This window comes from Dipodomys merriami, unplaced genomic scaffold (genome assembly GCF_024711535.1).
Source record: "Dipodomys merriami isolate MVZ:Mamm:240054 unplaced genomic scaffold, mDipMer1.0.p SCAF_21, whole genome shotgun sequence".
NCBI classification, from domain to species: domain Eukaryota; kingdom Metazoa; phylum Chordata; class Mammalia; order Rodentia; family Heteromyidae; genus Dipodomys; species Dipodomys merriami.
In genome coordinates this window covers 7,135,783-7,159,218 of record NW_027203493.1, presented here as the reverse complement: position 1 = coordinate 7,159,218, position 23,436 = coordinate 7,135,783, and the positions used below count along the sequence as shown (strand labels likewise).

The window sequence follows — 23,436 nt, the reverse complement described above, 5'->3', positions numbered from 1 at the left end:
CTTAGTCCAAGGCCAGGTGGGGAAGAGATGTTGGGGGCAGATATCACTCAGGAAAAGGGCTGGGTGAGCCTGCTAGTGAGGGCACAAGAGTAAATCTCTAAATGTACCCCCCAAGGTAGAAGACAGAAAAGACAAAGTCATCAAGATGACCAAAAGATGACTGCCAGGTGTTTTGCATCTCTCCAGCCCACTGTGTCTCTCTCTCCCTGGGTTTGGACTCCCATCCTTTGAGGTCATTTCTTATTACAGAAAGAAGCAAAACAAGGCTGGCACTGGTGGTTCACACCTGCAATCCTAGTTACTCAGGAGGCTGAGATCTGAGGATTGTAGTTCAAAGCCAGCCTCATCTTCAAACTGGAAGTGGAGCAAAGTGGTAGAACACTAGCCTTGAGCAAAAGAGTCCGGGGTAGACCCGTGACCAAAAAAAAAAAAAAAAAAAAAGCAAATCACTTGTGACTCCCTTCCACCAACATCAGTTTCCAAAAAGAGCAATTATTTCCCTCTATGCAAAGAGAATGATTCCATATGCAAATATTTTCCAGATGATAAAAAACTTCCTTCCCCTTTAAACATTCAAAACCATTCTTTCCATCAAGTTAGTTCCAATACTGAGGCTTGAACTGATCCTCACACTGTCCCTTAAATTTTTTACTCAAGGCTGGAGTCCTACCACTTGAGCCACAGCTCCACTTCAAGCTTTTTTGATGGTTACTTGGAGATAAGAGTCACATGGACTTTTCTGACTGGGCTGGCTTCAAACCTCTATCCTCAGATCTCAGCATTCTGGGTAGATAGAATTAAAAGCATGCACCACCAATGGCCAGCCTTCCCTTTATTTTTATTTATTTGTTTGTTTGTTTGTTCAGTCATGGGGCTTGAACTCTGGGCCTGGGCGCTGTCCCTTAGCTCTTCAGCTCAAGACTAGCATTCTACCACTGGAGCCACAGCTCCACTTTCAGTTTTCTGAGTGGTTTATTGGAGATAAGAGTCTCATGGCCTTTTCTGCCCTGGCTGGCTTTGAACTGCAATCCTTATATCTCAGCCTCCTGAGTAGCTAGGATTACAGGCGTGAGACACGGGCGCCCAGTTCTTTTATTTTTAACCACTGTGTGTGTGTGTGTGTGTGTGTGTGTGTGTGTGTGTGTGTGTGTGTGTGTGTGTGTGTGTGTGTGTGTGTGTGTGTGTGTGTGTGTGTGTGTGTGTGATAATGGAGCTTGAACTTAGGGCCTGGGAGCTGTCTGGGAGTTTTTTTGCTCAAGGCTAGTGCCTGTCACTTGAGTCACAGCTCCACTTCTGGCTTTTTTGGTGGTTAATTGGAGCTAAGAATCTCTTAGGAGGCTGGGAAGGTGGCTCAGTGGTAGAGTGCTTGCCTTGCATGCATAAGGCCTGGATTCCATTCCTCAGCACCACATAAGCAGAAAAAAAAAAAAAAAAAAGCTGGAAGTGGCGCTGTGGCTCAAGTGGTAGAGCACTAGCCTTGAGCTGAAGAGCTGAGGGACAGCGCACAGGCCCAGAGTTCAGGCCCCACGACCGACCCCCCAAAAAAAAAAAAAAAAAAAAAGAATCTCATAGACTTTTTTGCCAGGGTTGGATTCAAACCTATCCAAGGTAAACACCCAATGGACAGATGAGGAAAAGAGATGTCGCTGTGCCCAGAGGAGATGCACAAGAACTGTGGGATTGAACTCGGGGCTGGGGCTCTGTTCCTTTGCTTTCTCACTCAAAGCTGGCGCTCTACCACTTGAGCCACAGCACCCCCTTCCCACTGGCGGCTGGCCCACTGGAGATGAAGCGTCTCACGGAGGATTTTTCCTGCTCAGGCTATCTTCGAACCAACCGCGATCCTCACCCTAAGAAGCTAGGATTCCAGGCAGTGAGCCACCAGAGCCGCCAGAGAAGTCGCTGAGAATAATTCTACTGGAGCTGGGGGAGGCGGGTGGATGGGGGGGGCGTCGCTGAAGGGAGGGTCGAACTTACACGGGTGGGTGGGATGACCTCAGGCTCCCAAGGAAGCACCCGTGGTCACAAAGCGAGGCTGACCCTGGGGTGGGGTCCGCCGACGCCCAGGCAGAGTCCAGAGGGAGGGGGGTGGGGGTGGAGGGGGTGTTGGAAGGAGGGGTGCGGGTCCGGGCCCCCCCTCCCCGGCAGTCCTGCCTGCGCCCCGCCGGGAGCGTCCTCCCTGAGTCCGGGCCCGGCGCGGGGTTAATGCTATGGCCGGCGGGCGGCGGGGTCCCCGGCCAGGCGGCGGCGGGCGGGCGGCCGGGCGGCCGGGCGGGCGCGGGGCTCAGTGCGCCGGGTGGCGGCGCTCGGCCAGGCCCCCGCGGCCCAGCACCTCCCCGCTGAACTGGTAGGTGAGCTTCTTCTTCACCTTCTTCACCTCGCCCGTCTTGCTGTAGTTGCGCAGCGCGCGCGCCATCTTCTGGTAGGTCATCTTCTTGCGGTTGCCCTTCTGGATGCCCCAGCGGTGCGCCAGCGCCTCCTTGTGCTTGGACGAGAACTGGAAGGTGCCCTTGTCCTTGTCCACCCACCAGATGCTGTCCTTCATGTCGCCGCTGCGCAGCAGGTCCAGCAGGAACTGGTACAGGCGGATCTTCTTCTTGCTGCCTGTAGGGGAGGGGCCGGCCGGGGTGCGGACTCAGGGACCCCCCTCCTATGTGCATGTATGTACACGGGTGTGCACCCACAGACACACATGTATGTGCACGCGCACTGACATGTATACACACCGACGTGCACACGCATGCACATGCCCACGCGCGCGCACATGCACTCACACCTCCATGTATGCATGCATGCACATGCACCCAAATATACACACATACACACATTGCATATGCACACTTGCACACCTCCATACACATGTCCCCCCATATGCACATATATATACCCAATCTCACACATCATTTGTGTGCACATACACCTGCAACTCCATACACACATATACACACATACCCATATGCATACATCCATATGCACACATGCACAATTCCATACACACACGTGCACATAGATACACACATTCACCTATATGCACACCTATACACTTCCATACATACACACACACCTCCATATACACATATACATCCACGTGCAAATGCACACAGATACAAACCTCTGTATACAGCTCCATAACACACATGCTCCTATCTGCTCACATGTGTCCACATGCATGTCCACACCTATGCACACTCACAGTTCACTCATTCACATACACAGCACAGATATGAAGATGCACCCACCCTCACACTCACACGTGCTCACAGGCACCCGCTCAGTCACAGAGCCTCAGAAGCCCCCACAAAATGTGCACACATCACACTGGCATGGCTGCTGGGTCATTTGGCCTTGGCTGGGATGGGAAAGGTCCAGACACAGCCAGGGTCAGGTCAGGACCACTGGCTGACCCTGGAGGGGTCAGGGGCTGGCCCTTACCTGTCTCTCCGTGCAGGAGGCCTGGCCCAGACTCCAGGCCGTCAGCCTCCCCATCAGACACCTCCAGCGGGGGGCTCTGCCGCTCGCCCTCCTCATCTGAGCTGGGCTGGGCTGGGGACAGGGATTGGTAAGGGAGGCACATCCGGGGCAGGTAGGAGACCTGGAGGTGTGGGAAGGGGGTGGGGTCAGTAAGGGACAAGCATCAGGGCTGCGGCTGGCTCCGAGGGTCTGAGTGAGGGGAGAGGGAGTCTTGGGATGCTCTGCTGGGAGATGGAATTATGGCGGAACTAGAGGCCAGGTTGGGTCACCATGCACAGGAATGCCGGTGCAGGACTGCTGACAGCTGGCTCTGTGGCTCGGGGCAGGGGAAGGAGCGCCTGTTCTCATACCTGCAAAGGTGCTGTCTGGTTGGACAGCAGTTCTGGGGACAGAGAGGGAGGGCTGGGGAGCAGTGATAATCCTGACCATAATGGTTCTTAATAATGGGATGATGAGCAAGTAGAGAGATCATAGAGGTTAGTGAGGGGTGATAAAAGTCCACACAGACCACAAGTGGGGGTCAGGACCCCTGGAACAGAGAAGTGTCAATACTGGAGGTCAGGGGGAGGGGGAGGAAGGGGAGATCAGCACAGGTCCGTGTTTAGTGACTCAGATGTCAGAGGTAGGAAGGGACTGGAAGTAGAGATTTCAATTAGTAAAGACCCCAGCCAGGTGTGAGTGGAGAGAATAGACAAGAATTTGGGGATCATCTGGGATCCATCCATCCTTTAATGACAGGAGATAAGATCCCAGGGTTGGCGGAGGGGGGATGTCAGTGTTCTGGCTGCAGGGCAGTAAGCCATGCTGAGTAAGAGCATACTAAGTCAGCTCCCTGAGATGCTTTGGGGCCTCTCCAGGGGCCTGGCGTGATCGAGGGGACAGAGGCTGGCAGGCGGCATGCACCTGGTGGCTGAGGCTGCTGTGGGGTGACACCATGGGAGTGTCGAGCACGTGCATCTGCTCCAGCTCCATGTGGCGGTAGAGCTGCTGCAGCTGGGGCGGCTGCACACTCTGCAGCTCCGTGAAGTGGTTCTCGGGAAAGCTCTCGAACTCACTGTGCACGTGGTGTGGGTGGAAGTCCCAGTAATGATCTGTGGGGACAGCAGGCAGGATGAGGTGAGCCAGGATGACATGGCTGGAAGTTTGCACAAAGCATCCTTTTTGTGTGTGTGTGCCATTATTGGGGTTTGAACTCAGGGCCTGAGCACTGTCCCTTAGCTCTTTACTTCAAGGCTAGCTCTCTACCACTTAAGCCACAGCAGCTCCACTTCCAGCTTTTTGATGGCTAATTAGAGATAGTCTCGGGCTGGGAAGGTGGCTTAGTGGTAGAGCACTTGCCTTGCATACATGAGGCCCTGGGTTCGATTCCTCAGCACCACATAAGCAAAAAGAAAAAAAGCCGGAAGTGGCACTGTGGCTCAAGTGGTAGAGCGCTAGCCTTGAGCTGAAGAGCTGAGGGACAGCGCCCAGGCCCAGAGTTCAGGCCCCACAACCGGACCCAAAAAAAAAAAAAATTAATAGAGATAGTCTCATGGACTTTCCAGCCCAACCTGGCTTTGAACTTTGATCCTCAGATCTCGGCCTCCTGAGTAACTAGGGCTTATAGGCATGAGCTACCAGTTCTGGGCTACCTTAGCCAATCTAATGCTTAATGCATAGTTCCTGCTTTGTTAGGAACACTGAGGCTTGGAGAAGCTAGTCAACCTTCCCAAGGTCAAGGGCATCCACCATGATAGAGCCAGAACCCAGGCCTGAAGCAAAGTCCAAGTTCTCAACAACCATTTTAGGTTTCCTAGGTGGGCACAGGGATGAGGGCTTCTGAGCCTGGTTGTCTGAACCCCATTTACCTGCTCTGTGATCTTGGGTCTGTCTGGCCCCGGTGGACAAATGAGTTCACATTTGTCCAAAGCCCTAATGCTAGATCAGGCTTTTGGGAAAGGTGATTCCGAGCGTCCAGCTGCCCGGTCACATGCACACAGCCTTGTCACATAGCCAGGTCACAGGGCTGACCTTCCTCATACATGTACACACAGAACTCTGACAACACCACGCTACTGTTTGAAACCCACAACCATGGACCACTGGACCTGTGTTCTGGGGAGGTTGCCATAACCAGAGATTTCCCCTATAAAGTTCCTGTGGATACCCCAAGTCTATGTCAGGGTAGACTCAAATCTGGGCGGCAGCTACCTTGCCCATGGCTCTATCACGGGACTAGGGCAGATCTCTGATGTGGTTTCTCTGGGCACCATATTCAACCTGCTGTGAAAACTGCTGTGTCTCATGGACTTCTTCAGTACAATTTGGGGTCCCAAAGAAAGTGTGGGGTAGAGATAAAGAGGGCTTTTTTTAATGTGTCTTATATACGGAGTGTCTAAGATGGCAGACCAGCTCAGTGTCTGGCATACACAGATGTCTGTGCGTCTTTCTTCTTGCACAATACAGGCTCACATATCCTTAAGAAATGACTTTTTTTCGGCTATGGACTGTGTATTATAGGACTCCTAGTCCTGACAAATAGTGATTTTGCTATGTAACCAAGAACAAGTCATTTTTTCTTCCTGAGCCTCAAATTTCCCTACCTTCCCAACTTTTTTCCTTCCTTCCTTCCTTCCTTCCTTCCTTCCTTCTTCTTTCCTTCCTTCTTCCTTTCATTCCAGTATTGGAGCCTGAACTCAGGGCCTTTCACTTTTTTTTTTGACCATCCTGGGACTTGAACTCAGGGCCTGGGCTCTGTCCCTGAGCTTTTGTACTCAAGGCTAGCACGCTCCCAATTTAACCACAGCTCTACTTCCAGTTTGTTGTTGAATTGGATATTAGAATCTCTTGGATTTTCCTGCCTAGGCTGACTTTGAGTCATGACCCTCACATCTCAGCTATCTGAGTAGCTAGGATTGCAGGTGTGAGCCACCAGCACTTGGCTGAGGGCCTTGAACACTTGCTTAGCTTTTTCTTCTTTCTGGGTCTTGAACTCAGCCTCATGATCTTGGTTAGCCTTTTCTTCCGGCTTCTTACTGTTTAATTGGAGATAAGGGTCTATTGCTTTTACTTCCTGGGCTGGCTTTGTAGTATGATCCTTAGATCTCAGCCTCTTGAGTAGCTAGTATTACACATGTGAGCCATTGGTACACAGCTTGATACTCTATTTTAAAAGTCAGAGATACACCTGGGCCTTTCCAAGTCTAAAATCATTTCAACACAATTCAGGCATGAGACTAAGAAACCATACATATCACATAAAGAGAGAAGGCACATGATTTGGGAGCAAAGTAGAACAGGATTGAAATCCTGGTTGCTGTGTGACATAAGGTAGGCCTTTCCATTTCTTTTCTTTTTTTTTTTTTTTTTGGGTCCGGTCGTGGGGCCTGAACTCTGGGCCTGGGCACTGTCCCTCAGCTCTTCAGCTCAAGGCTCGCACTCTACCACTTGAGCCACAGCACCACTTCCAGCTTTTTTCTTATGTGGTGCTGAGGAATCGAATCCAGGGCCTCAAGCATGCAAGGCAAGTGCTCTACCACTGAGCCACCTTCCCGCCCCAGGCCTTTCCATTTCTTAAGGTCTATTTCCTCCTCTAAGTGGGGCTAATAATTACACCCATCTTATCAGCTTGTTCTGAGGGTTTTTAAAAAAAAGCCTATAAGTGCTTAGACTAGAACCGCGCAGCTGAGCCCCGGTGGCTCATCCCGTAATTCTAGCTACTCAGGAGGCTGAGATCTGAGGATTATGGTTCAAAGCCATCTCAGGCAAGAAAGTCTTTGAGACTCTTATTTCCGATAAAACATCAGAAAACTAGAAATGGCACTGTGGCTCAAGTGGTAAACTGCTAGCCTTGAGCTGAAGAGTTCAGGGACAGTGCCCAGGCCTAGAGTTCAAGCCCCATGACTGACCAAAAAAAAAAAAAGAATAGAACCTTGCGCAAAGTAAGGGTCAGCATTAACTGTCATCACCATATTGACTTTTGTTGTTGTTGTTGTTGTTGTCAGTTGTGGGGCTTGAACTCTAGGCTTGGGTGCTGTCCCTGAGCTCTTCAGCTCAAGTAAAGTGCTCTACTACTTGAGCCACAGAGGTTTTCTGGTAGTTAATTGGAGATAAGAGTCTCACAGACTTTCCTGCCCTGGCTGGCTTTGAACAGTGATCCTCAGATCTCAGTCTCCCGAGTAGCTAGGATTACTGGTGTGAGTCACCGGTACCTGGCTTGATATTTTATTCTAAAAACAATTAGCATGGCTATAATCCCCAACCTCAGGAAGATTGAGAGTTTGGTGACAGCCTGGGTAATATAGCCAGGTCAAGGCCAATCCGAGTTATATACCAAGATTCTGTCTGAAAGGAACAAGGGCTGGAGAGGTGCCTAACAGGTCTGCACATGGCCTGGCTTTGCTCTCCAGCTTTGGGGTTGGGGGAGATGTATACAAACTTAAAAGAAAACACAGACAGACAGACAAACTTAATTTGCATTCCTGTCTTGCAGTGCATGAACAAGATTCCTGACTTTTAGTGGGAGGGCTGCCATGGGCTCTGGGATCTGGAAATGGAATCCAGCTTCTTCTTCACCCGCAGAGTCCTGCTCCAGTCCCTGGCCCTCGCCCTTAGCCTTCCCCTGCCCAAGGTAAAGTGCCCAGATCTTGCCTTCCAATCCTCATTCCAAACGCACTCCAGCTGCAGGTCAAGGTGAGTCTGAGTGCCCGCTGCTCTCCCGGTGTGGGGTGAGGGGCACCTGAATGCCGTCCCTCCCCAATCCCACCCTGCGCTAATCCGCTTCAGATTCATTTCCCCAAGCTGTTCTCTGCTCACCTTGCCAGTCACTTAAGCACTGGAAAACAGGCTCAAGACCCTCACAGGAGGCCTGGGACCCAGGACACTGATGGGGGTGAGGGAGTCTGCATCCCACAGACCCCTCAGGAGATTTCGGGAGTCCTGATAGAGAATTACAATTAGGGCTGCAAAAGACCCAACAGATACTTTGCTTTTCCCTTATTTGGGTGCTGGGGCAATTGTAATAAATGCTGCCTATGGGCAAGAACATCCCATCCTTCTCCCCCCCCAAGAATATGAGAACTCAATCACAGTACAGAGGGCAGCAGCCCTGCACAAAGGGCCTCTATCTGCTCTGAATACATTCATTTATCCCTTTGTCACTTCATTGGGCTCTCCAGGCTGTCCTCCTAGAGGCCACTCATACACCCTCTCAGCTCCTCAAAAGAATGAGAGAGCTTGGGAGCGCCTTACTGTAGCCTGGTAGGTGCATAACTCCTAGTAGGTGTCAGTAGTTGATTACAATGATCAATGAAAGTTAACTTTGAGTGTGTGTGTGTGTGTGTGTGTGTGTTGGTTTTTCTTTTTGTCATCAGCCATAGGGCTTGAACTCAGAGCCTGGGCACTGACCCCTGAGCTTTTTTGCTCAAGGCTAGCACTCTACTCCTTTGAACCATACCTTCACTTCCTCCTTCTTTGTGATTCTTTTTTTTTTTTTTTTGGTCAGTCGTGGGGCTTGAACTCTGGACTTGGGTGCTGTCCCTGCGCTCTTCAGCTCAAGGCGATCACTCTGCCACTTGAGCCACAGAGCCACTTCTGGTTTTCTAGTGGTTTATTGGAGATAAGAGTCTCAAGGACTCTCCTGCCTGGGCTGGCTTTGAACCGTGATCCTCAGATCTCAGCCTCCGGAGTAGCTAGGATTACAGGCGTGAGCCAGCAGCGCTGGGCTTCTTTGTGATTCTTTGGAGATAAGAGTCTCCTAGAGGGCTGCAAAGGTGGCTCAGTGGTAGAGTGCTTGCCTTACATGCTTGAGGTCCTGGGTTCAATTCCTCAGCACCACATAAGCAGAAAAAAAAAGGCCGGAAGTGACGCTGTGGCTCAAGTGGTAGAGCGCTAGCCTTGAGCTGAAGAGCTGAGGGACAGTGACCAGGCCCAGAGTTCAGGCCCCACGACTGGACCCCCCCCAAAAAAAAAAGAGTCTCGTGGATTTTCCTGCCCAGGCTGGCTTTGAACCTTGATCCTCAGATCTCAACTTCCTAAGTAGCTAAGATTACAGGGGTGAGCCACCAGAGCCCTTCTAGGAGTGTAATTTTTTTTTTAATGTTCCAGACAGTGTGTTAAGACATTTAATCTACATTATTTATTTCATATACTCTTCCCACTGAACAAACTTCCTTTTTTATGCATGGAAATTATGACAAAGATATTAAGCCCTGTGTCTAAAGCAATTGTTGATAGTCAAGATCCAAATCCCTTTCTGCCTAACTCCAGAGACTGAACTCAAACCATTCCATCTCGGAAGAACAATGAAAGCTTTAAGGAAGACCTGTGGTGACTCCGAGAAAGAACTGAGAGCCTGTCCACCATGCCCCTCAGGTCATCCATCATCCAGTCAGTACACCATCGTCCATCTAACCATCGTCCACTTATCCATCCAATCATTACCCATTCAGCTACTACCCATCTATCTGGCCAGAAATAACCCATTTGTCTTGATCTTCTACCTCTAAACCAACTCCCTCCCCTAAACCCAAATCCCACTTACACATCCCTATTCTTACTCAGTTATCACCACAACAAAAAAATAAGGTAAAATAATATTCAAAACATCCCCCACCACGACACATAAAATCAAGCCTTAAGAGTCATTTGTTTGACCTTAGCTCCTCAGCAAAGAAACAGAGTCTGAAACCAGAGCTTTCCCCTTGGTTGCAGCAAAGCATTCAAAACAGAGAAGGATGAGAAATCAAGAAAAGAGGAGCCAAGAAAAACCTTTCAGAGGAAATCACACACTCCATTGGACCCCCGAGTTCTAGAGCCTAGCCCCTCCTGAAAATTGTTCATATATAGAAACAGGCTCAGAGAGCTACAGGTCTCATGGCATTTATTACTCTCTTCTTCCTATCATGATTACCTTCCTTGTTACAAAAATAAGTCTGGTAGGACCTATATTTTATTTGCTCTATGTATAAACGATAGCTGGTATATTTATTTGGATAGATAGGTCAGTGGGAGATGGGCGGTGTGCTCAGTAGGAGAGGAGAGGAGGATGAATGGATGATTAGATGTGTGTGTGTGTGTGTGTGTGTGTGTGAGAGAGAGAGAGAGAAATTGATGGGATTATGAAGGATGAAAGAGTAGATGGCCAACAGGTTGGGTATGTGGGTGGATGGATGATGGAGAAAGAGTGACACTTTGGAAGAGAAATGTTCTCTTTTTCTCCTCCATCAGAAAAGGCAAGTTGGAGCACACCCATTAGGATGACCAGCATTCAACAAACAAAAGCAACAGAAAATGACAAGTGTGGCTCAAGATGTGCATTGTCAGTGGGCTTGCAAAAATGGCGTAGCCGCTGTGGAAAATAGTATGGCAGTTCCTGAGAGAAATTAAAAATAGAATCACCATAGGACTCACAAATTCCTCTTCGGGGTATATATCCGAAAGAATTTAAATCAAATACTTGAAGAACTAGGTGTACACCATGTTACTTGCAGCATTATTCACAATAGCCAAAAAGTAGGAGCACTCGAAGTATCCATCAATAGATGAGCAAATAGGCAAAGCAGGAGATATACATACATACAATGGGATATTGGGCTGGAGGGGTGGTTCATGTGGAATTATACTTTCCCAGAAAACACAAAGTCCTAAGTTCAAACCCCAGTACCACCAAAAAAAAAAGAAGGAAGGGAAGGAGGGAGGGAAAGAAAGAAAGAAGGAAAGAAGGAAGGAAGGAAGGCAGGCAGGAAGGAAGGAGGGAAGGAAGGAAGGAAAGAAGGAAGGGGAAGGGAGGGAGGGAGGAGTTAACTGACCATAATTAGTAGGGAAATTCTGACACATCTATATGCATAACATAGATGAAACTTGAGGGTGTTCAGCTAGGTGAAATGATCCATTTACAAAAGAACAAACATTATCCAGGTGCGGGTGGCTCATGCCTGTTATCTAGCTACTCAGAAGGCTGACAGCTGAGGATCACAATTCAAAGCCAGCCCAGACAGGAAAGTCCGTGAGACTCTTATCTCCAATAAACCAGAAAACTGGAACTGGCACTGTGGCTCAAGTGGTAGAGTGCTAGCCTTGAGCTGAAGAGCTGAGGGACAACATCCACACCCAGAGTTCAAGCCCTATAACCGAGAAAAAAAAAAAAAAAGACAAACACCATGAGATGCCATTTATGTGAGGATTCTGAACTCTATTAGACCCTATTGACTACAGCCAGGGCTGGAGGAGAATGGGGATAGAGGGTTTATGTCTAATAGGGACAGAATCCAGGTTTGCAAGATGCAAAGGGTTTGGGAGATGGATGGCAATGATGGTTTCATAATGTATTCAATACTACATATCCACATACTTTAAAAGGGCTAGGATAAACCAGGCAGTGGCTCATGCCTAGAATCTGAGCTATTCAGGAGGCTAAGATCTGAAAATCACTGTTCAGAGCCAGCTGGAGGAGACAAAGCTGAGACTGTCATCCTCAATTAACCAGCACAAAGCCAAAAGTGTAGGTGTGGCTCAAGTGGTAGAGCACCAATGAAAATGTCCAATGGGGGTAAAAGGTCCTGAGTTCAAGATCAAATACACACACAAAAAAATAATTTTTAAAAATAGTAAATCTTGGGGCTGGGAAGGTGGCTCAGTGGTAGAGCGCTTACCTTGCATGCATGAGGCCCTGGGTTTGATTCCTCAGCAGCTCATAAGCAGAAAAAGCTGGAAGTGGTAGAGCACTAGCCTTGAGCTAAAAGAGCTGAGGAACAGAGCCCAGGCCCAGAATTCAGGCCCCACAAATGACCAAAAAGAAAAAAAATGTTAACACTTTCTGAATCTGTTTCACGCCTTCCTGTCCTTGTCTGATACTGCCACCAGCTTGTCCTCACCTCTACCATCGCCTGCCTCAACTGTTCCAGCACCCTCTACATCCTCTCTCCCAGCTGCTGTCCTTCTATCCCTCCCATCTCTTCCTTTTATCCCCTTCCATCTATTCTCCACCCATCAGCCAGAAGGAACTTTCAAAAAGTTTATTGAAAGCTGGGTGCCAGTGGCTCATGCCTGTAATCCTAGCTACTCAGGAGGATGAGATCTGAGGATTGTGGTTCACACCCAGTCCGGACAAGAAAGTCAGTGAGACTCTTATCTCCAGTTAACCACCAGAATACCAGAAGTGGTGCTGTGGCTCAAGTGGTAGAGTGCTAGCCTTGAGCTGAAGGGCTGAGGGGCAGCACCTAGGCCCAGAGTTCAAGACCCACAACCAACACAAACACACACACACACATGCACACACACACACACACACACACACACACACACACACACACACAGGAAAGGTGGCTCAGTGGTAAAGTGCTTGCCTTGCATGCATGAGGCCCTGGATTCGATTCCTTAGCACCACATAAGCAGAAAAAACCAGAAGTGGCACTGTGGCTCAAGTGGTAGTGCTAGCCTTCAGCTGCATAGCTGAGGGACAGCGCCCAGGCCCAGAGTTCAGGCCCCACAACTGACAAAAAAAAAAAAAAAAGTTTATTGAAGAGGCTGGGAATGTGGCTTAGTGGTAGAATGCTTGCCTAGCATGCATGAAGTCCTAGGTTCAATTCCTCAGTACCACATAAGCAGAAAAAGCCAGAACAGGCACTGTGGCTCAAGTGGTAGATTACTAGCCTTTAGCAAAAAGAAGCTCAGGGATGGTGCCCAGGCCCTGAGTTTAATACCCAGGACTGGCAAACAAAGTTTAATGAAGGCCAAGTGTTGGTGGCTCATGCCTGTTGAGGATCAAAGCCAGCCCAAGCAGAAAAGTTCTTTTATCTCCAAATAACCACCAAGAACATAGAAATGGCACTGTGGCTCAAATGGTAGAGCACTAGCCTTGAGCAAAAAAAAAAGAAAAGCTCAGCACCCAGACCTGGAGTTGAAGCCCCAGGACCAGCACCCCCCCAACACACGCACAAATCCAAATAAGAACATGAATAACATCAGACTTTGTAATGAAAACAATAATAAATACTAGAAAATGGAGAAATATTTAAAAAATTTTAAGGAGTGCCTGCCTGGCAGGGCCCTGAATTCAAATTCAAGTACTACCAAAAAAGGGGGGTTTACCTAAGGGAAAAACTCATTTTCAACCTGAATTCAATATACAATCAAAAGCACAAAATAAAGATAAGAGATAAAATACAAAATGATACAGCAACAACCTTACCTACCACCCATCCTTGCTGGGGAGACTACAAAGACAATCCATTCATTGTTTGCCAGGATCTGTTCTGAGCATTTTACGGATCATCACTCACTCAGTCCTTAGAATAGTCCTGTGTATTTGGCATTGTTATGAGGAAATTATGACACTGAGGGGTTAAATATCAGGCATGGTTACTCCAGATGGCAATGAGGAAGGGGGATGAATCCCAGAAATCTGTTTTTGTTTTGTTTTGTTTTACAGGTCTTGGGGCTTGAACTCAGTGCCTGGGCACTGTCCCTAAGCTTTTTTGCTCAAGGCTAGTGCTCTACCACTTTGAGCCATAGCACCACTTCCAGCTTTCTGGTAGTTAATTGAAGATAAAGAGTTTCCTGCCTGGGCTGGCTTCGAACCACCAGTGCCTGGCTGTCTTTTAACAGTGACCCTTAGAAACTGGGACAAGAAAGTACAGGTAACCAAAGGATACCACATGGCTCAGCTGACAGGAATATTCACCCGAGCATGTGTAGGTTCTGAGTTACTAGTCAAATTCCCTTTCACCGTACATGTGAACAGACCGTATCTCAAACTGAAAATGGAGCTGATTCATCTCTGCTCACCCCCTGGAAGGCCCTCATAAAAACCAAAGCTGTGAATGAATAATACCCAAGGTCTCCATTTCACAGCTTTGCACATTTATTGGATGTCTATAGTCAAAGTAAAAAATAGCAAACTGCAGAGCAGCATGAGATGTCAATTCCATTTTTGAAGGAATAGTATATGCCTGTGTGTATGTGTACATTTGCAGATGTGTAGGTTGCTAAGTACAGAATAAAACCTCTGCAAAGATTCATGGTGTCAACAGTTGAGCGTAAGAGGAAAGAGAGGGGAATGTTTTTCTTCACATATTATTGTATTTCTTAAATTTTGGCAATAAGTATTTGGATGTGGGAGGCTTTGAGTTTGTTTTATAAACAAAGAAAACTCCTGTAGGATGAAATCCATACTCCTTCAAGCTTTTTTTTTTTTTTTGGTTATGGGATTTGAACTCAGGGCCTGAGTGCTGTCCCTGAACTCTTTTGCTCAAGGCTAACACTCTACCACTTTGAGCACTACCTCCAGTTTTTAAGTGGTTAATTGAAAATAAGAATCTCATGGACTTTTCTGCCCTAGATGGCTTTGAACTACAATCCTCAGATCTCAGCCTCCTGAGTCGCTAGGCTTACAGGCATGAGTCATCTGGCTTCTTCAAGCCTTTTGTGATCTGGCCGCTACTGAGCCTTCTGAGTCAGTCCTGCACTAGTGTTCTTCCACTACCTGTAACTGGAAGCCCTCCCCTTCCTGCCTTCCCACGCACAGTTCCCCCTCTTCATTCAGATTTCAACACCACTGCCATCTCAACAGCTGCCCGGATCACTCACATGACAGTGGCCTCCCACTAAACACTGCCTGACATCACTGCATTTTGTAGGCCTTATTATTACAGTTTGCTTATTCAACTATTTATTTTCTGTCCCTTGGATGGAACATAAGCTCCAGGAGAGCATCGGCTTGTTTGATTTACTCAACACGGACCATCAGAGGCCTGCAAGAGTGTTCGGTTTGTGACAAACACTCAGAGACTCTTTGATGGAAGGTCCAATAAGGGAAGCAGAAGAGCGTACTGGGTTGGAAGGATGGCTGGATAAATGGGTGAGTGGGTGGGAGGACCCGTGGGGTTTAGGTAGATGAGAGAATGGGTAATTGGGAAGGTGAATGAATAGATGGCTGAGTGGTTGGCTGGGCAGCTGGTTCGTAGGCAAATACCCCAGTTGATCGGTCACCAGAGCCCTTTGCTTCTGCTCTCCTTACTGTTTGGCCTTCCTTTCTTGGGGCTACAGTAAAGTTAACAAGCATTACTGAGAAGTTCCTGAGCCTTGTTCTCAGCAGAGGGCAGGACCTCTTATCCATTAGCTCACTGAGCCATCACAACTCTGAGACTTTTTTTTCTCTCAGCTTTACAGATGCAGAGAGGTTAGGTTACTACTTGCCCAGGGCTAGCATAGCTGGTGAGTAGGTGGAGCCAAGTCTGACCAAGGTCCACCCCAAAGCCTTTCCATTAAGCATCACTATCCAAAAATATGGGCACAAAGGACAAGTGGGAATTGGTGGAAGGATGGGGAGTGGTCTTCTTTCTAGAGTCTTCAGACCTCACCATAATCCAGGGGAGGGGAGAGGGCAATTCAAGGACAGCTGGAGGTAGTAAAGGAATCTTTGGGAGAATTAGGGCTCATGCTCAAAGTAGAACAACCAGATGTCCAACCAGAAGTTATTATTGTTTTTTTGTGCTGGTCCCGAGGCTTAAACTCAGGGCCTGGACACTGTCCCTGAGCTTTCTTTTGCTCAAGGATAGTGCTCTACCACTTGAGCCACAGCTCCATCTCTGGCTTTTTGGTGGTTAATTGGACATACAAGTTTCACAGACTTTCTTGCCTGGGCTGTCTCTGAACCTTGATCCTCAGATCTCAGCCTCCTGTGTAGCTAGAATTACAGGCACAAGCTCTTTTTTTTTTTTTTTTGGTCCGGTCATGGGGCCTGAACTCTGGGCCTGGGCACTGTCCCTCAGCTCTTCAGCTCAAGGCTAGCGCTCTACCACTTGAGCCACAGCACCACTTCCAGCTTTTTTCTTTTTGCTTATGTGGTGCTGAGGAATCGAACCCAGGGCCTCATGCATGCAAGGCAAGCATTCTACCACTGAGCCACCTTCCCAGCCCAGGCAGGCACAAGCTCTCAGTGCAGGGCTTCAGGAGTTCTTAGAGCTTCATCCCCAGATACAAGGAAGCCTTGTAGCCGGGAGCCAGGGAAAGCCTGGCATTCTATGAAGCCCTCACTCCATCCGCCCAGGCCCATCATAGCTGGTTTCTAAGTAAGTGGGCAGCACCTTCAGCTACAGGATGGAAGAGTGAGGCTGTGAAAGACCCAAAGGAAAGACTCCTAAACCTGGTGAATTGAAAGCAGATGGGGCTGAGAGTGAGTGGAGCAAAGGAAGAAGGGTCCCAGCACTGAGCTTGCTGGGCCCGAGCCACCAGGGGGCGCTCTCTTCCAGCCCAGAAGGACCTCACTGGTGCTGAGGGAAGGGTGGGTGAGGTGCTCTTTCACTCAGACTTGGCTGGGGAAATGGAGGCCAATGAGAGCCTGTCTCCTTGTTCTGAGTTTTCCAGAGAGAGGAATTAGCCATGTGCTAAAAGGAAGGTGAATGGAGAGGAAGAAAGAGGGTGGGTATGATCTCAGTACCGTCAATGCAGTATGAAAGTAGAACAATGAGACCAGTTTCCATTGTTTTAAGAAGGGGACAGGATGGAGTGAGGCTATGGGCTGCGTTGGGTGATTGGAGGGAAGAGGCACAATGAAATCCTCTTTGTACAACTAATGTACAAAAATCTTTAAAAAAAATGTTTAGCCAGAGCTGGGCGCCAGTGGCTCACGCCTGTAATCCTAGCTACTCAGGGGGCTGAGATCTGAGCATCTCGGTTTAAAGCCAGCCTGGGCAGGAAAGTCCGTGAGATTCTTATCTCCAATAAACCACCAGAAAACTGGAAGTGGTGCTGTGGCTCAAATGATTGAGTGCTTGCCTTGAGCTGAAGAGCTGAGGGACAGCACCCAGCACCCAGAGTTCAAGCCCCATGACCAACCGACCCCCCTCCCACACACACTGCCACCCCCCAGCCTCACACACACACACAGCCACCAGCCAGGTGCTGGTGGCTCATGCCTTTAATCCTATGTTTAAAGGAACAAAAGAGGATAATTTAAATCTGTCATAAAAGAAGCCTGTGGATTCCCAGATAAGGCATTGAGGTGGGTTTACCACCTGCCCCCGGGATGTTAGATAGAGTTCTGGTCTCAAAGTTTGACCTCCAGATGGATGAGCCTAAATACAGGACTTGCCATTCTGTGTGTGGCTGTCAGGTAAGATGACTCCTCAACTGTGCCACCCAGCATGCCTATGATCTGTGGGGTCAGACACCTGTGTGTCTGTCCCCAGAGGCCCTGGAGAATCTCCCCAGTAAGGATTTTCCCCTTACCTGGTTCACTTAACTTTAGTTCAAGGATATCTAAGGCAACATGTCAAGATCTGCTTCGTGGGGACCTGTCATGACCCCTGACCAGATTCTAGGCACCGAGTGCCTGTTTTCTCCAAGACACGGGCTAGGCCTTGGTCTGGTCAGTTAGATCCCCTGGCCCAGGCCTCTATCCTACAAGCAAACCTGGGACTTCAGCTCAGTTAGAGTCATTGGAGACTTTCCATTGGCCAGAAGATCTCAACTGAGGGAAGGGGGCGGTGCATTTTACTCCCCAGGGAAATTCAGCCATAGTGCATGGAGAGATTCAGGTTGTCCTGTTGGGTGGTGCTGCTGGCATCTGGTGAAAGAGGCAGGGGATGCTGCCCAGCTGTGTGGCACTCAGCAGGGAGTGGGCATGCACCAGGGGGAGTTCAAGATGAACGGGGTGAAGAACAGAGAGGAGGCAGGGCCAGAAAAGTGGAAGAGTGGGAGAGCAGAGGAAAAAGCACCGGACAAGGAGCAGACAAACCAATTTGGGTTCCTCAAACCAAGCATAAGGCCCTGAACAGTCACTCAGCTCAAGCCTTGGTGTCCTTGTCTATGAAAATGTTCATCAAAGCCCGGCGCTGGTGGCTCACCCCTGTAATCCTAGCTACTCAGGACGCTGAGATCTGAGGATCACTGTTCAAAGCCAGCCGGGGCAGGAAAGTCTGTGAGACTCTTAATCTCCAATTAACCACCAGAAAACAGAAGTGGTGCTGTAGCTCCAGTGGGAGAGTACGCACCTTGAGCTGAAGAGCTAAGGGAGAGTGCCTAGGCACTCAAGACCCATGGCCAAAAAAAAGGTCCTCAAAAACTGGACAAGTGAAAAGTGGGAGGACCCAATCGTGCCTTTGGCACGGGGAGATGCTCAGGAATGGGGGGCTGTAACGTACATAGGGACCAGGAAGCTCATTGCCCCTACCCTAACCTCACTAACTCCATCTGAGGCCCAGAAGCTCTGGGAGCTGCTTCTTGCTCCCTCTTCAGCCCCTGGCCTCCCCCGGGGAAGAGGGGACAGCCCGCCCTGTACACACCACTGTGGCTTTCTCCATCGCTGCTGAGATAGGGGTAGTATTCGTGAGCCGGGCGTTGGTACAGATCCGTGTCATAGGGAACCAGATCTTCCGACGGCTGTTGAGAGAGGAGAGATGTCAGGGCCTGGGTTGTGGGGGAGAACCCCAGCCTGACTTGCAGCCCTGCTGTGTAGGGCTCCACCCCACCCTCCCTGATGGAGACAGACCTTGGGCCTGCAACCCTCCCCCAGCTTGGAGTGGAAGAGATCAGGGTCCCAGGGAGGCGAGACGGGGTTCCAGGAGAGCTTAACAATAGGGTACAGAGGTTAAAGGTTAAATAAAGAGGGCACAGCCCCTTCCCCTGCCTGTCTGTTCCCCACAGCCCCCCCACCCTGTTCACATGCGTGCATACCAAGGTAGTCCCTCCCCCAATGTACGCACGCTCCCTGTGACATTTCCCAAGCTGGGGGAGGGATTTATGTCCTCTAACTATTGTCCCCATGCCCACGCCCTGTGTGCACAGGCTCACACTGCCATAAACCTACTCACACGCAAACACACACACCCCATCATACACTCACCCTCGCAGCCACATGCAGTTACATGGGTTGACACACGCATGCACACACTGTATTGAGGCCTTCGAGTGTTCACACCACAGCCTTGCACAGAGCCCACATGCCACTGTGTGTCTGCGCAGCACCCTGGTGTCCTGCCCCAACCTGCCCAGCCTCCCCTCCCTCTCCCCCAGCCTGTGCCAGCTGCCCCTAAGCACAGGACCATCAGCATGGCCCTCGCAGATGGCTTGACGGAGGTCAGCCAGGCAAGTTTTGGGGCCAAGGGACACAGGTCCTTGATCCTTCACTCATTCTCCTCTCCAATGCCCCCACTGGAATACCCTTTGCCCTTCCTTCCTCCCCCCTCCCTCTCCTCTTTTCCCTCCTCCCTCCCTCTCCTTCTTACTCTTCCCATACCTTCCTCTGCCCCTCTTCCTCTCTCTCCTCTGTCCTTCTGTTCCTTTTCCCTCCTCCTCCTCCTCTCTCCCTGCCTGTCCTCCTGCTCCCCTTCGCTCCCCCTCCTTCTGCCTCCCTCTGCCCTGTCCTCCTCCCTTCACCCCTGATGACTAGCCTGGGCGCCGGGACGCACACATCCGGAGTCTTCCCAACAGTCACCGGGCCTCTCCCCGCCCCCGTGATTTGCCCAAGGATTGCACAAGGCACTGAGGCCCACCCTCCCAGGAGATACTGAGAGTGACACTTGGGGTTAAACAGAGGGTTGGGGGCCCTGGGGTAAAAGCCCAAGATCAGCCCCCTTACCCTGCCCTGTCTGGAGCTCCAGACTGAGCAGTCAAGGAGCAGAGATGGTGTAGGCATGCTGCAGGGCCTGTAGCTTTCCTGGGGACAAAGCCATCTAGCTTCCTGCCCTCTGATGGGAAACAGGGTTCCTGGTAGAGGTGGGCACTGAGCTCCACCCCCCCCCCCGCACACACACACTAGACCCCAGTTTCCAGGCAGTGCAGTCAGCCTACTGCAGGACACTGGCTGTGATGTCAGCCCTGGGGTGCCTCCCGAAGCTCGGATTGGAGCTGAGGTGGGGTAGAGAGAGGAGCTGAGTCAGGTGGGCAGGCCCTGCCAAGCCCTTCCACGCCCCCTCCCCCACCCCGTGCCTCCCTACCCCCTGTCCTCTGGGGGTTGGGCAGAGGGTCCTCTCCAGGGGACTCCGGCCTAACACCTGTCTCAGGCTGCAACTGTCATCCAGAGCAGGGACCACTGGAGATCGGCCCCACCTGCCGCCCTGCCCTTCTCAAGGGACCCCTGGGACTCCTGCATCTTCACCCCCAGATTTGGTCCCTATCCATCCGACGACCCCAGGTCCTATCCCAGTCCCAACCTCAGGCCCAGCCACTGCCTCTTTTCTCCCTGATTCCTCAGCCTAATAATTGCCTTGTGTCAGGCTCCTGCCTGGTGTGCCTCCAAGCTCTCAGTCCAGCCCCGGCCCCCACCCAGCCTCTCAGGGACTATAAGATGTCTAGGCCCAGATGCTTCGGATCAAAAACCAGTCCTCTGTGCCAGGCCTCAGGCTGGCCATCGAAGACCTAGACTTCCATCAGCCTGTGTCTCCAAGACAACCCCAGGCCAGAGGCTGAAACCGCTCAGCCTGTTGCCTCTACCCTCGACTCTTCCTGTCCTGAGGACTGTCCTCCGCACCCAAGCCTGTCTCCCCATATCTCCCAGCGCGCGCTCTCAGAGCCCTCACCACACCAGCCTCAGCCCAGCACTGCGCCCTGGGCTCCCACCTGCCACCCTCACCCATCTATAAATAACTGTTCAGGCCCCAACGATCACAGCCCCGCCATGGGCCCAGCCGGCAGCCCTCAGCCAGCCAGGCAGGGCATGCTCTGAGGAAGCCAATGGCCCCCTTGCTCGCTGGGTCTCGGGCCAGGAGCTCCGAGAGGAAACACCAACTTCCCACTGATAGCAAGCTGGAGGCTAGCGGGTGGGCTGGAGAGTTCGTGGGCAGCCGGCACCCCCAGGCCTGAGTTAGCCTAATGGAGTAGCCCCAGTACTCACAGGGGGGACGAGGGGAAACCCTTCCATTTTGCACGCCTGTAACATCCAGCCGAACTCCAAGCCAGTCAGATCCCCTGCCTCGGTGGGAGCCAGTTCGGAGCCCCTCAGGATGGGGCCAGGGGTGCCCCGTTGCGGGGAGGGGGAGCTGGCCGGTGGTGGGGTGAACGCAGGGCTCAGGGCTGCCCCCTGAGCTACAGGAGCCCTGGGTGAGCCCCCTCCCTTGACATTGCAGGGCCAGCGCAAGTTCCTGATTTTATCGAAGGGCCTGCCACTAGGAGATAGTCCCCTTGGGGTGACATCACTGCCCCAGCCCGTTTGCATAAATCTCTTGCGCTACAGGAAGTCTCTGGCCGGCTGGGGCAGGTGGTTCTCAAGGGGCTGGCCTGGGAGGCCATGGGGGCCAGGCCCCCTGCCCAGAGGAAGCTGGGGCTGGGAGAGAGACGGGAGGGAGAAAGTCACACGATACCACTGAGAGGCCTTCGCTGCCCCTTAGCCTGAGCTCTGCCAAGGCCCTTGAATCCCTTGCCCAACAATGCCCACTTCTGAGACCCCAATGTACCCAATAGCCATCTTCTTGGAGCATCTATGTGATAGGCTAAGCCTGGATGGTTGAGGTCTCGAATCTGAGGACTGCCAGGACTTACTCTTCCTTAAACCCTATACGCCTGCAAGGGTCTACCTAGGATGGACTCTTGAACTCGCCTACCCTTGAACCTAGTGCTGTTTTGCTTCCTTCTTCCGTCTTTTCAGTGAGCTCCCTCGCTACTAGGGAAGGGTCCTGTAGCTTACACCTTCCCCTCCAGCTTCCTGAGCACCACAGCTGCTTCCATATCCTTAGGAGCTCTGTTCCCAGCCCAGATTCCTCAGTTTCCCCATCTCTTGCCAACGCTTCAGTACCATTCTAGTCTTCCTAGTGTACAAACCTTTCCTGTATGTCCATCCATTCATCTATTTTCCCATCCATCTATGTCTCTCTGGTTGTCTCTTCATCTAACCACATTTGTTTACCCTATACTCATTTATTTGTCCATTTATCTGTTAGGTCATCCACTTTCCCATCTGATTATGTACATGTCTATCTAGCCATCTATATGTCCACACAGCCACCCATCCATCTGCTGTGAACCCATCAATACCTGTTTCCATGTCTATTGACTCTTCATTCACCTAACCATCTGGTCATCCATTGGTCTGTCCATCTATCCATTTATCCATCTGTGCACCCATCTGCTATACCCATTTGCACAGCTACCATCCACTCACCCACAAATCCGTGTAGATATTCACCCATCCACCTGCCAACCCATTCACTTATTCATCCATTCACTTATCTATCCATTCAATTATCCACTCAAACACATCCGCCATCCACCCATGTGGATTACCATGAATAATTACCATGTAATTATTCATCATGTAATTATTATCCTTCTACCTGTCAACCATCCACTTATCTACTAACCTACACATCTACCTATCTACCCATCGGCTCATCTACCATCCAGTCTTTCACCTATCCATCCACCCACATGTCTACCCATCATCTATCTACCTGTTTACCCATGCCCTATCCATCCATCTACCTGTCTACCCATCTTCCTCCTTACCATTCATTCATTTACCTATTCACCAATATATCTGTCTATCCAGCCATCCATGAATCCATGCAGCCTCACAGATAATTAAGTTTCAGGCTGTTCACAGAGTGTTGGTATACAGATGCATATTGTACATGTTTCCCTTCAGAGATGTAGTCTGGATACAGATCTAGTCTGGAGAGTGGAGGGTTGAGTAGAGGCTTTTGTTTTTGTTCCATTGATCTCTGGTGAGTCCGTGTTGCTGAGGAAGAACTGGAGGGTTCAGTTTCCTCCTCTATATAATTTGACCCCTGCTTGATATGCCCTTCCCACCAAGCTAGCTTGCCTCCTTCCTGCCAGTAGAGCTTCCTCGCTGCCAGAAAAGACCAAGAATTCACAGCCCTGAACCCACCCATAGGTCAACTTCACTTCCATCCTCAGTGTTTATTTATTTCTGCACTTGGGACTCTCCAAAGAATCCAGGTCATAATCCTGAGGCTTCTGACCAAAGCCCCTCCCTGATGGCTGGCTTGTCATCTGCAACTTTCTCACTCCTTATTTCCTCATTAAGAAGCT

At 50.3% G+C, this 23,436-nt stretch overlaps 1 protein-coding gene across 2 annotated transcripts; it reads right to left on the bottom strand.

Annotated features, from left to right (window-relative positions):
- Positions 1-140: 140 nt before the first annotated feature.
- On the bottom strand, positions 141-21,579 carry Spi1 (Spi-1 proto-oncogene). 2 transcript variants are annotated; one of them, XM_070032365.1, is made up of 6 exons: positions 21,284-21,579; positions 18,735-18,831; positions 8,266-8,388; positions 4,375-4,562; positions 3,433-3,592; positions 141-2,604 (listed from the first exon to the last, which is right to left on the bottom strand). In XM_070032365.1, the coding sequence occupies exons 1-6, from the start codon at positions 21,326-21,328 to the stop codon at positions 2,285-2,287; spliced, it is 933 nt and encodes a 310-aa protein (XP_069888466.1). In that variant the 5' UTR covers positions 21,329-21,579; the 3' UTR covers positions 141-2,284. The 2 variants fall into 2 exon arrangements, with proteins under 2 accessions (XP_069888466.1, XP_069888467.1); XM_070032366.1 differs by lacking the exon at positions 8,266-8,388.
- Positions 21,580-23,436: the final 1,857 nt, after the last annotated feature.

Bases quoted from the DNA above. Each gene is read 5' to 3' on its own strand.
- Spi1 (XM_070032365.1), bottom strand. From the start codon at position 21,328: ATGTTACAGGCGTGCAAAATGGAAGGGTTTCCCCTCGTCCCCCCT. The intron at 4,563-8,265 runs GTGAGCAGAGAA...CTGTCCCCACAG, and splicing joins GTGCTTAAGTGACTGGCAAG to ATCATTACTGGGACTTCCAC. The intron at 2,605-3,432 runs GTAAGGGCCAGC...CCTCCCCTACAG, and splicing joins CCTCCTGCACGGAGAGACAG to GCAGCAAGAAGAAGATCCGC.